Raw genomic sequence first — 12,970 nt, 5'->3', positions numbered from 1 at the left:
TTCGTGAGACACTCTGTATATCGCAGCATAGAGAAAATATAGCTTAAGAAGATATCCCATGGTATAGGTAGTTTATGCTCCAAATTTCACCCGATTTATTATTAACTCTAGCCGATTACTGTCTTGACAACTTACTCTACTTACTCTCGATCACGATTACTTACTCTAGTCGACAACTATCTATTATGTAGGATATGAGATTTTAGCGATGGTAATTCTATTTTGACGTATGATGTTATCATCATATGAAAGTAGTCATGTGATTAATTCAGAAAGCAGCATCGTAAATAAAATAGATAAACAAGTTAGTTCTTCGAAAAAAGCTCAATGAATAGTAGATTAAGAAAATGGAAAATGTGAATGTGTGGAATTAATAAAAGTTTTATTGATTTGTATCAGGATATTGATTTAAAGAATAATATACTACAATTATTACTGTTTTGGCCAGGTGAGAGTGTGAGAACGGCACAATATGAGAGACTACCAGCGTCACATAGTTTCACAAAAAACAACTACTAGGACTAACGTCAAACCGGCTAACTTGGGACAGTAGTCTAACTTGGGACATTAGTCTAACTTGGGACAGTAGTCCAACTTGGGACAGTAGTCCAACTTGGGACAGTTTAACCCCTTCCCTCCAATTTCAACTTACCGCTGTCGGTGCAATTCATTCCGAGTTCTGGCATTGTAGATTTGTTGGGAACACATCATTGAAAATATTTAATAACGTTTTGAACATCTAATTAACAGCTAAGATACTTTTTTAACAGTCATAACAATCTACTATCTCTAACCTAGAAATCGAGCCTTTAATAACTTCTATTGTGAACACTCAATTATTAAACACAATTATTTTATCTATTATTAAATTATTTTACAGTTAAAGTATTTTAATTATGAATATGAAACATATTATTCGAAATCTAATGTCATAAGTTAGCCTTCAACCACTCAATTGTCTCATTACAGACAAATCATAATGATAGTGTATCAAGTTACCCAACCTCTGCCGGTAACTTGGAACACCATATTTTTTAATTTTTTTCCAGAACAGGTTGGAATAATAATAAAATTGAATGTATATATTTGAAGTATTATTAAAGACCTAAGTTTTGAGCACAAGAAAAATAAACTATTAAAATAATAATGGAACCAACTGAATTTCAAGTCAAAGTTGAAAACTGTCCCAAGTTAGCTGGTTTGACGGTATCGGCTTGAGTTAACAGTGATATCTGTGAACATAAATTCCCTATATCATGGGATATTCTCTTATGTGCTATCTTTTCTCTATGATTTATCAGATACTTGAGCAACTTTTATTATCAATAAAAGAAGTAAAAAAAGAAATAAATAAAGGAAGTTTCATTATCAATCTATCTAAATTTAAAATTCTTTGTTTTATTCTGATTCATAGTTTCAAATTGAGGATTTGGTGTTGAAATTGAAGTGAACATAACCTACATAATATTTGGACGATTTGTGACAAAATCAGGAAATTGGAGAAGTTTTGGGCAATAGCCTGTTTTTTCTTTTCCGACTATTATATTGTTCGCTCTATCTAATAAATCAATAAATAAATAAACTTTCATCAAATATTCGATTTTCCATTTCATAAAATCACTTCACTTATATGGGTTACTTGATTCAAATAAAAACAATATAAAAACTTTTATTAAAAACTTTGAAATATTTTAGATATTTAAAGAATATTTTGAATATTTAATAAAATATTTTAAAGTTTTCAATAAAATGATACTAGAAGTTTTTATATTGTATTTATTTGATTTTCCATTACACCTCTCATGTGACACCTCTGAATAAACGCCTCGTGTGTCTGTGCCTTTATATTATATGTTACTATCCTCTCATATGGCGGTGCACAGTGCTGATGATGGGGTTCTTAGGTCCACACATTCCAGTGAAGTCGTCCTGATCTATGGACCACATCATGGCTCCCGCGAGTCCCTTCTGCTTTATGAAGTCCATCTTTATCTGAATACTCCGCTCGTTGTCGAAGCCCACCCATTGGTCACCTGCAAAAACGTTATTTATTCATTACAAAAACAAGAGAGACTTCAGGCATTTTTTTACTTAAAATTGTGTGTGAATCAAATCATGAACTCTACATAACCTCTGGACTATTATAATTATAATTTATAATCAACTAGCTTACCCGGCGAACTTCGTACCGCCAAAAAGTCAATGGGCCATATGAACAAAGTTGAGCTTTTGCTTATACTTCTGAAATATGGACCATTTGCTTCATTTTCTATGAATAAACGTGAGCAAAACCTTTTGCTAATGCTCATCAAAAAAATATTTTGAGCATTTGCTCAAAAGTAAAAGCTTATACTCAAAACTGTATGAATAGACTAGAGCATTTGCTCAACTTTTGAAGCAAATTCTTCAAAAAAGATGAGTCTAGTCCAGAGCAGCTTATCACTTTTTGCTCATAGTAAAATGGCTCAACTATTCGTATGAGGAAGAGGAAACTATACCAGATACGATCACAAACAATGGTTGAGAACTATAAAACTCGTTTTAGATTCAACCATGATATAAATCACCATTATTCCTACAAAAGATAGCCATCACAAAATAGGAAATAGGCATTATTTAAGGAGATGAGAGTGTAGACGATTAAGAAGGCTATTGATATTATAAGAATATGCTGAAGATTATTATAGAGATGACATTTTTTCACGCTATTTCAAAATTCTAAACTCAACTAACCTAAAACTCTATTCATAAATAGAAAACAGAGCGGACGACGCAAACACAAGCGGTGCCCCTACTTGCATATTTAGCGCTTCCGTGAGCTATAAAAACAAAGTAAGGATACAAAGGCGAACCAGCTGATGAAAAATCTTTAAAATAGGTGAGCATTTGCTTCAGAGTTCAGGAGCATAAGGTAAGAGTATATAAGGTAAAGCTTATTCATATAAAAATGAGCAAATGCTTTTGCTTCTACCTTTATTTGCTCATGAGCAAAACCTTATGCTCCATGCTCTTGCTCATGAGCATTTGCTCTGGTTTTATTCGTATGGCCCATATGTGTATGATGACACACTCGACTTTATTTGGTGAATCATTCAATTTTTTCTGACAGTCAATATTTTTATTCACATCTCATATGTGCTTAAAACTACCATTTTAATACCAGTAAACAATTTTATCACAGAGTGACGTGTTTATTACAGCTGGTAAGTTCATATTCTAAATCATATTATCACAACATGATCTTAAATCATGATGATCTTCCCGTTCTATGTTAGCCGCTCGGCCGACAATTTCGAAAACATAGGTCTGCAAAATGGATTAATATATAATTATTATTAGCCCCCTATTAAAATTTCTGGTCAAAAACCATCCCCAATATTCACACATTTTCCCAAAGTTTCATGCCGTTCTGTCAAGTATTCTCATACAAGGACGCGGTTGCACAAAAGGCGGTTAAATTTTAACCGTGATTAATATCACGAGAGCCAATAAGAGAATGTTTCTTTGAGACGACGGCTTCTCTGATTAGTTATCCTGGAATATTAATCACAATTAAAATTTAACCGCCTTTTGTACAACCGGAACTAAGTAAGAGTTGTAATGTTTTGAAATTTGTGGTATCGTCAATTTCTCATTGCAGGTGAAAATGACCAACCACGTAATGATAATTGGTGCTAGCCAAACAAAATATTCTAACAAATATTTAATAAAGGAGATCTGAAAGTAAGTTATGAAATGATTTAATTCCTCAAAAATTATTTTAATTGAATAATAATAAGAAAATTGAATAACCCATGATTGAATAGAAAATTAAACCTTCAAACCTTAATCTAAAACAGATAAAACGTGATGTAGAGAGGTGATGATTTGATTCACACACTACTCAAAAAAATGTATCAACTGGAATTTGAATTTATTGCCATTAAAATAATCGAAAATAGGTGAGCATTTGCTTCAGAGTTCAGGAGCATAAGGTAAGAGTATATAAGGTAAAGCTTATTCATATAAAAATGAGCAAATGCTTTTGCTTCTATACCTTTATTTGCTCATGAGCAAAACCTTATGCTCCATGCTCTTGCTCATGAGCATTTGCTCTGGTTTTATTCGTATGGCCCATATGTGTATGATGACACACTCGACTTTATTTGGTGAATCATTCAATTTTTTCTGACAGTCAATATTTTTATTCACATCTCACTGCGAGTTTCCTATGTGCTTAAAACTACCATTTTAATACCAGTAAACAATTTTATCACAGAGTGACGTGTTTATTACAGCTGGTAAGTTCATATGCTAAATCATATTATCACAACATGATCTTGAATCATGATGATCTTCGCGTTCTATGTTAGCCGCTCGGCCGACAATTTCGAAAACATAGGTCTGTAAAATGGATTAATATATAATTATTATTAGCCCCCTATTAAAATTTCTGGTCAAAAGCCATCCCCAATATTCACACATGTTCCCAAAATTTCATGCCGTTCTGTCAAGTATTCTCATACACATTCTCATACAAGGACGCGGTTGCACAAAAGCCGGTTAAATTTTAACCGTGATTAATATCACGAGAGCCAATAAGAGAATGTTTCTTTGAGACGACGGCTTCTCTGATTAGTTATCCTGGAATATTAATCACAATTAAAATTTAACCGCCTTTTGTACAACCGGAACTAAGTAAGAGTTGTAATGTTTTGAAATTTGTGATATCGTCAATTTCTCATTGCAGGTGAAAATGACCAACCACGTAATGATAATTGGTGCTAGCCAAACAAAATATTTTAACAAATATTTAAAAAAAGGAGATCTGAAAGTAAGTTATGAAATGATTTAATTCCTCAAAATTTATTTTAATTGAATAATAATATGAAAATATTGAATAAGCCATGATTGAATAGAAAATCAACCTTCAAACCTTAATCTAAAACAGATAAACCGTGATGTAGAGGTGATGATTTGATTCACACACTACTCAAAAAAATGTATCAACTGGAATTTGAATTTATTGCCATTAAAATAATCGAAAATATTTGAAGAATTTTGTTTTCAAAGTTCATAATGTGATAAACTTTGAAAACAAAATTCTTCAGAAACTTTCAATTTCTCTTTATAAATTTTGTTTCATATTCATAGCTCAAGTATGCACTGTAAGAAAAAGAAGAATATTTGTATTATTTTATAAAATGGCAAATAAATTGAATTGAATGATAAATATATATGAATATACAACTTTATATGCTCCAATTCCAAAAAAAGTAGAATGGTTTTCTTAGAGCTTCTTTACTGTCGAAAGTATGAAATAATAAATGCTAAAAATACTGAATATCTTACCTTGATAAGCATAGGGGCAGAATGCTCCATCAGCCCATGACTGAGTCCAGCCATTCTTCTGAACATTTGTGCAGATCTGGAAAACAAATTAAATCCAATCATATTATGAATTTAAATAGTGAGTAATCTATGTATGGAACGCTTTGTAAAAACAATGGCAAGATAATAATTATCATAAGCTATATTTATTTAATAGCGAGCAAACAAATACTATTATACATACAGGAGACATAGAATGTCCATAGGTATTAAGTTTTTCACCAAATCATTGAGGGATTTCGAATTTTTTGGAGTTGAGAAAACAGATTTATTCATAGGATGATGAAGACTATATAGTCTTCATAGATAGAGGATGGTTATAGGCCTATTTCAAATTCTTCAAGATTCCAGGTCAAGTTTTCAGTTTGTCAAGTTTTTAATTAGGCCCTTGAGGAGCACGGGGTACCTGCTTGTCTATAATATAATAAAGAAAAGAACTGGTTTATACATGAGGGGGATAAGAAAGTTCACGAATGACGCATCATCACGCCCGTCTGAACTACTCAACTGATTAACTTGGAATTTCGCATATAGATTCTTTATTTACTGAGGATGACTATAGACTTAATTCATATTCTTCAAGATTTCAGTACCGTACGTCAAGTTTCCAGTTTGTCAATTTTCAATTAGTTCACCTAGGATGGTCATAGACCTATTTAAATTTTTTTCAAGATTAATTACCCAGGCTGATATTTTATAGGCTTACTTTAATATCTTCAAGATTTCAGTTCCGGTAAGTCAAGTTTTCAGTTTGTCATGATCTCAAGTTTGATAAGAAAATTCACGAATAACGCATCATCACGTCTGAACTACTGAACTGATTAGCTTGGAACTTTACATATAGATTCGATCTTAATTCACCGAGGATGCGGTTATAGACCTATTTTAAATTCTTTAAGATTTCATTAGGTCAACCTTCCAGTTTGTCAAATTTTTCACCAAGGATAGTCGATCATAGCCCGTGGGAGTTGCTGGTCTTCTATCGGGCGCCTCCCCAGGTGGCGGATCGGGGAATGCCTCCTAGATATAGGTGGTACCGGGGAAATCAAATACCCGGGGTGGACCAAAACCAGCAAACACGACTGCTGCCTTGCAGACGAAGATCAATGGATCTCCAAAGGCTAAGGGAACAAAACCCCGAAAGGAAATTGACTGCTGCCTTGTAGTTAGGTATTGGATTACCAAAGGCTAGGGAGGGAAACCCGAAAAATGACCTGGTCCTCCAGGTTGGGGGTTGGGCGTGGGGCCAACGACCCTACCCCATAAAAACCAATTGTTACGAAACCTCAACAACAGCCACGGAAATCGGACAGGATACTCGGAAAACAATTTTGGAAAAAGAACTTGAACTTGATTATGGGAACATGGAATGTGAGAAGCTTATACAGAAGTGGTGCCTTGAAAGAATTACTACAATGTGTGAAACAGTATAGAGTAAAAGTACTTGCTATACAGGAAATGCGTTGGCCAGGCAAGGGAGTGTTTGACACTCAGTCTCACACTGTGATGTACAGTGGCAAGGAGGGAGACAGGCATGAACTTGGAGTTGGATTTGTGGTGGAAAATAGCATGAAGGAGAATATTATAGATTTCAAGCCAGTAAATGAGAGAATATGCGTCCTAAGGGTAAAAACAAAATTCTTCAACCTCTCACTAATAAATGTGCATGCCGAAAGTGAAGATAAAGATGAAGCTGTTAAGGATGAATTCTACTGCAAGCTGGAACAGACATACAATAGCATGCCTTCTAATGATATAAAAATGATTTTGGGAGACATGAACGCAAAAATTGGTAAGGAGATGGTATTCCAGAGAGTGGCAGGATTGCATAGTCTGCATGAAAAGAGCAACGACAATGGAATGCGGGTCCTGGATTTTGCAATGTCAAGAAACATGATAGTTGCCTCAACACAGTTCCCAAGAAAAGAAATTCACAAGTGGACCTGGACATCACCAGACGGCCAGCACCATAATCAGATTGATCATGTCTTGGTGGATAGACGAGCAGCTACAAGCATCACAAACATAAGGAGCTGCAGAGGTGCGGACTGTGATTCTGATCACTATCTGGTGAGAATTGATTTTAGATGCCGAATTCGCAGTAAAGACAATAAAAGGCAGCAGAGGCCACCAAAGCTGAATGTAGATAAACTGAGGGAGGAAGGTGAAAGAAAGAAATATCAAGAGGCACTGGAGAATCTCATTCAATTACCTGTACACGCACAGGAGGAAAATAGAACAACAGAGGAGGAATGGCAGGATCTGAAGAGGGCTATTACCCAGGCAGCAGAGGAGACTATTGGATATAGTACCCAAACAAGACGGGAGAGCTGGTTTGATGATGAGTGTGAGGAGGCCATACAGAAAAGAAACGAGGCCCGGAGACACTATATAGAAAGGCCAACTAGAGCAAAAAAGCAAACTATGATATTCTTAGAAGAAAGGCTAAAAGTGTGATTAAAAGGAAAAACGAGAATACTACAACAACAAGGTCACCAAAATTCAACAGGATTTTGAGAAGAAAGACCCCCGAGAGGCATATAAAGGAGTAAACCTGTTCAAGAAAGGATACAAGCCAAAAACAACACTTTGTAAGGATCTGAATGGAAAAATAATTGGAAATAAAGATAGCATAATGGAGCGATGGAGGACCTACTTCAGTCAGTTGCTTAACCCCAACCTAGACCAAAATGTACTGCCAGACCAGAGATTAGAAGTAATTGATGATGAAATAATCATTGAACCACCCACGGTTGATGATGTTGTGAAGGCACTGAAGAAAATAAAGAATAACAGAGCCCCAGGGATAGATGAATTACAGGAGAATTACTCAAGTATGGAGGAGATCAATTGACAACAAAACTGGCCCATCTCATAAAGTTTGTGTGGGAAACAGAGACCCTCCCTGAAGACTGGCACATGAGCATCATATGCCCCATCTATAAAAAGGGTGATAGACTTGAGCCCAAAAACTACAGAGGTATATCTCTCTTATCAACAGCATATAAAACCTTCACCTCAATAATCAAAGATAAAATAGATGTGTATGCTGAGGGATTACTAGGAGAGTATCAGGCTGGTTTCAGATCAGGCAGGTCAACGACAGATCAGCTCTTTGTTGCCCGACAGTTAGCAGAAAAGTTCTGGGAGTTCAATATAGATGTCTACCACCTATACATAGACTTCAAGCAGGCCTACGACAGCATCGACAGAGAAAAGCTATACTCAACCATGCTTGATCTTGGCATACCAACAAAGCTTGTACGACTTGTCAGAGCAACAATGAAGAAGACCACCTGTCAGGTGAAGATAGATGGGGAAATGACAGATAAGTTTGAGGTGGAACAAGGACTGAAACAAGGAGATGGCCTAGCACCAGTTCTCTTCAACCTTGCACTAGAAAGGGTGATAAGAGGGACTCTGGCAGATACAAGTGGTACATTAATAAACAAGACCAGCAGATATTAGGGTATGCAGATGACCTGGACCTAGCAGGAAGATCAGTGGCAGCAGTCAAAGAAATGTTCACAAACTTGGAAAATGCAGCTAATGAGATTGGTCTAAAGGTGAATTGTGATAAGACCAAGTTCCTACATCAAAGCAGACGTCAGCACAACAGAAGAGAACAAAACCTATTGGTGGTGAGTACAGCTTTGAGAACGTGAAAGACTTCACCTACCTGGGAGTTAATATAACAGCGGACAGTGATGAGATGAAAGAAATACAGAAGCGGCTCAATACGGGGAACAAAACATTCTTCTCTATGCTGCAGATATTCAAGTCTAGAAGCGTCCATAGAAATATAAAGGCTAGATTATATAAGTCCATAATACGTACAGTGGTCACGTATGGAAGCGAAGTTTGGACATTAACATCAAAGGCAGCAGGCAATTTAGACCGCTGGGAAAGGAAAATGCTGCGTAGAATATATGGACCTGTGTGTGATGAGGGTGTCTGGCGAATAAGAAATAACAACGAATTAGCTGCACTCTATAAGGAGCCACCCCTGTCCATATATGTCAGACTGAAACGTTTAAGATGGGCAGGGCATGTGGAGCGGATGCCTGACACTCGCGCCCCCAGGAAAATATATATGGGACAGCCAGGAGGCAAGAGACCGGTGGGGAAGCCAAGACTGAGATGGGCGGATGGTATTTCCAAGGATGCAGCAGAACTCCTTCGCATCAGGAACTGGAGAAGGAAGGCAAGAGATCGTGACGAATGGAGGCGCAGAATTGAGGAGGCCAGGGCTCGATTTGGGCTGTAGCGCCAAGATTAATTTACCCAGGCTCATATTATATAGGCTTACTTAAAATTCTTCAAGATTTCAGTACTGTAGGACAAGTTTTAAGTTTGTCATGTTCTCAAGTTTGATAAGAAAATTCACGAATTAGGCTAGGCACACACCAGTTAGTCAAGACAAGACATAATCAGTCACAACACTTCACATAGTTGCTTATGATGCAACACACACTGATTAGTCATTGCAATTAGACATGCTGTCTTCATAAGCGACTATGTGAAGTATTGTGACTGAACGTGTCTGATCATGTCTTGTCTTGTCTTGACTAGCTGATGTGTGTCTAGCCTAACGCATCATAACGTCTGAACTACAGAACTGATTAGCTTGGAATTTTACATATAGATTCTTAATTCACCGAGGATGGTTATAGACCTATTACAAATTCTTCGAGATTTTCAAGTTTTCAATTAATTTACCGAGGTTGGTCAGAGGCCTATTTAATATTTTTCAAGATTAATTTACCTAAGATGATTATAGGCCTATTTTAAATTCTTCAAGATTTCAGTATGTCAGGTTTTCAATTAATTTACCGAGGTTGGTCAAAGGCCTATTTAATATTTTTCAAGATTAATTTATTCAAGATGATTATAGACCTATTTGAAATTCTCCAAGATTTCAGTATAGGTCAAGTCTTTAATTTGTCAACTTTTTAGTTAGACCCTTGAGGAACACGTGTTACCTGTTAGTCATGAATAAAATAAAGTTTCTGTTTGGCTTGAGAATGTGCAACACCAGCACGAAATGGTCGTCGCAACTCCAAAAGAATGTGAGTGTTTTTTCACTTTAAAGTTAAAAAAATACAATAGTGAATGAAAAAGACTAAGAAATTGTCAAAAACCACAGATTGATTGATACTTAGAAAGAACGGTCTCGGTTATTACACCATTGTCGATGACCGGTCTTTCTAAGTATCAATAAATCTGTGGTTTTTGACAATTTCTTAGTCTCTTTCATTCAATATGAATAATTACCACAATATCAACTTCTCAATCACACAAAAAGGGAAATACAATAGTGATAATAAAATGAATTAATATCTTTGATGGCTTACCTCGTAATAGAACAGATTGCCAGGCGTCTTTGAGTAAGGTCCCGGATTTCCGCCTCGGTTCATGATGGCAGGGGTATAGGGCTGATAGTTGGTGTTACCAGGTGTCAGGGTGAACGATTGGCCGTAGCAAGGCACCCCCACCACCAACTTATCGGCCGGACATCCCATAGAAAGCCACAGCTGGGTGCCGTCTTGCTGAAATTGCAAAAAAAAAACACTTAATACTCTAATAGAGTAGGGCTATTTCAATAGGGCTACTCGAATGTCTATTCATTATAGAAATTACTAAATGAAGAGACTTGAAATGTTGTAAAAAATTATTGTAAAAGTTATGTAGTTGAGACATATGCAATTTAACATTAAATCATTGATACTTCTGGCAAAATCCCAGTGTTTTCATTAATAATATAGATTTTGAATAAGTTTATTTATTCTCACATTTTTCCAAGTAGCATGACGTCTCCCACATATTACTTAATAATTTAAGTCTCTGCGTGAATGCTAAACTTATGTCACAGCCTAGAAATGACAACGCTATATTTATATCTCAAGCCCTATAGTTAGGCAGAAATGTTTCTAACATCATTGTATGGTGAGGTCCACGATATAATGGCAGTGTTGCCATGCTACCAATTTTTCCCAAATCGGCTGGATAGCATTTCACACCTATTAACCTAAGGATAGTTGTCGGCTCCAATGTAATAGATTCTTGATAAACTATGAATGGATCTATCGCCTATGAATGAGAAATCCAATTTTCAGAGCAAATGAACTTATAATCTTCAGATGAATTTTGGCAAAATACTACACAAATATACAAAGAACAATAACTTACAAGCCTAAGCATCTAAAGTTACTACGAACTAAGTACTTATCCAGTTTATAGTTGAAAAACAGTGGCTATTGGCTTGTATACAAAATAAACTATCTATAGACAAAATAGAACACTATAAACTGTTTAAAACTCAATTTAAAACATTAATAAATTCACTTAAACAGAAAATTATTTAGAGAGCACAAAGTTACAACACACACCAGCCAGCCATGTTTTTAGAGAGAAGAACAGGAAAAGCAAAGCTACAAGAAAGCCTCGTCGTCAGAACAAAAAACCACATCTCAAAATCATTGTCTACATCATGGACACGTCACCAAAAAAATTACAAATTACAAGTTTAGAATTCACATTTTATATTTGTTCTCAATAAAACTTTATTTTGAAACGGTTATTTAAAATTTTTATACATCATCTCTATTTAAATAATCTATTAATTCTGTTTCTGTGTTTCGGTGATACCATGGATCAATGCAACACAAACATTTACGATAAATTCTCAGTCAAAAAGTTGTCCGTAATCGATGACTCTGATATTTACTATAGAGTTTTATAGATCTCGAATTGAAGATTCGATTCCAATCGAGAAAAAAATGTAATATTACAGTGTTTGATTAGCAATATGGTATTGCTATCCTTATCTATCATTCTACAAAGCCAATAACACTATCTATGTTCAATAACACTAAAAGTTCTGAGAGTTTATTGAATGTAATCATCCTATTATATTTGGTTTTTAATCAAATCAAATTCAAAATTTACAGTTCATTTATTTCTGGACTGAAAATTGGACTCAAATCAATTCATGTAGATAGCATAACCTTTATTTTTATTCATTCATAGCTCTACCTTCATTGTATTATCATTCATCCCATCATCATTACCTAGGCTTAAAATACTTCTAGAAAGTCGCCTTTGTAAAATAATAAATAAATGAATAAATATGCTCTTTCTCGCTTTGCTCTGTGGCCAGATCGTCTTTTAACAATGTAGACCTGATAATTAATCAACAAAATATTTCATCTTGATTATAAAAATCGACTATAAAATTTTAAAAAAATATAATTTCTTGCTTTATAAAACATAACTGATTAATATAAACGAGAATGAACAGTTAATATCACATTAATAAACCTGTATTAGCTACCGTCTAAAGAAGGCATTGACAAGACAGAGGATCGACAACGTTGTTCTCCTATCTTTCTCCACTGCTACCATCATAACGTGGACCCCAATATAGAAAATAATGACCGTATATAAATCTCAAGCCCTAGTTAGGCTGAAATGTTGAATTATTGTAATAAATCAACTGCATTAATTTAATTAATGCCTATTGTGCGGTCCACGTTATAATGCAGTGGAGAAAGATAGGAGATAATGTTGCCGATTCTCTGTCTTGTCAATGCCTTCTACA

General features: G+C 35.3%; 1 protein-coding gene across 3 annotated transcripts in view; it reads right to left on the bottom strand.

Annotated features, from left to right (window-relative positions):
* Positions 1 to 659: 659 nt before the first annotated feature.
* Positions 660 to 12,970, bottom strand: part of LOC120348789 (endochitinase-like) — a 31,905-nt gene continuing 19,594 nt past the window's right edge. For 2 of the 3 annotated variants that reach the window (XM_039419818.1, XM_039419816.1), the window contains exons 7-9: positions 10,725 to 10,919; positions 5,332 to 5,407; positions 660 to 2,033 (exon numbers count right to left, since the gene is read on the bottom strand). In XM_039419818.1, the coding sequence (XP_039275752.1) occupies positions 1,858 to 2,033; positions 5,332 to 5,407; positions 10,725 to 10,919 (447 nt within the window). In that variant the 3' untranslated portion in view covers positions 660 to 1,857. The remainder of the gene's footprint in view (positions 2,034 to 5,331; positions 5,408 to 10,724; positions 10,920 to 12,970) is intronic. The other variant, XM_039419817.1, reaches the window with a different exon arrangement.

This window comes from Nilaparvata lugens, chromosome 1 (genome assembly GCF_014356525.2).
Source record: "Nilaparvata lugens isolate BPH chromosome 1, ASM1435652v1, whole genome shotgun sequence".
Classification (NCBI taxonomy): Eukaryota; Metazoa; Arthropoda; class Insecta; order Hemiptera; family Delphacidae; genus Nilaparvata; species Nilaparvata lugens.
The sequence above is the reverse complement of the archived record's forward strand: the minus strand, read 5'-3'. Positions and strand labels throughout refer to the sequence as shown.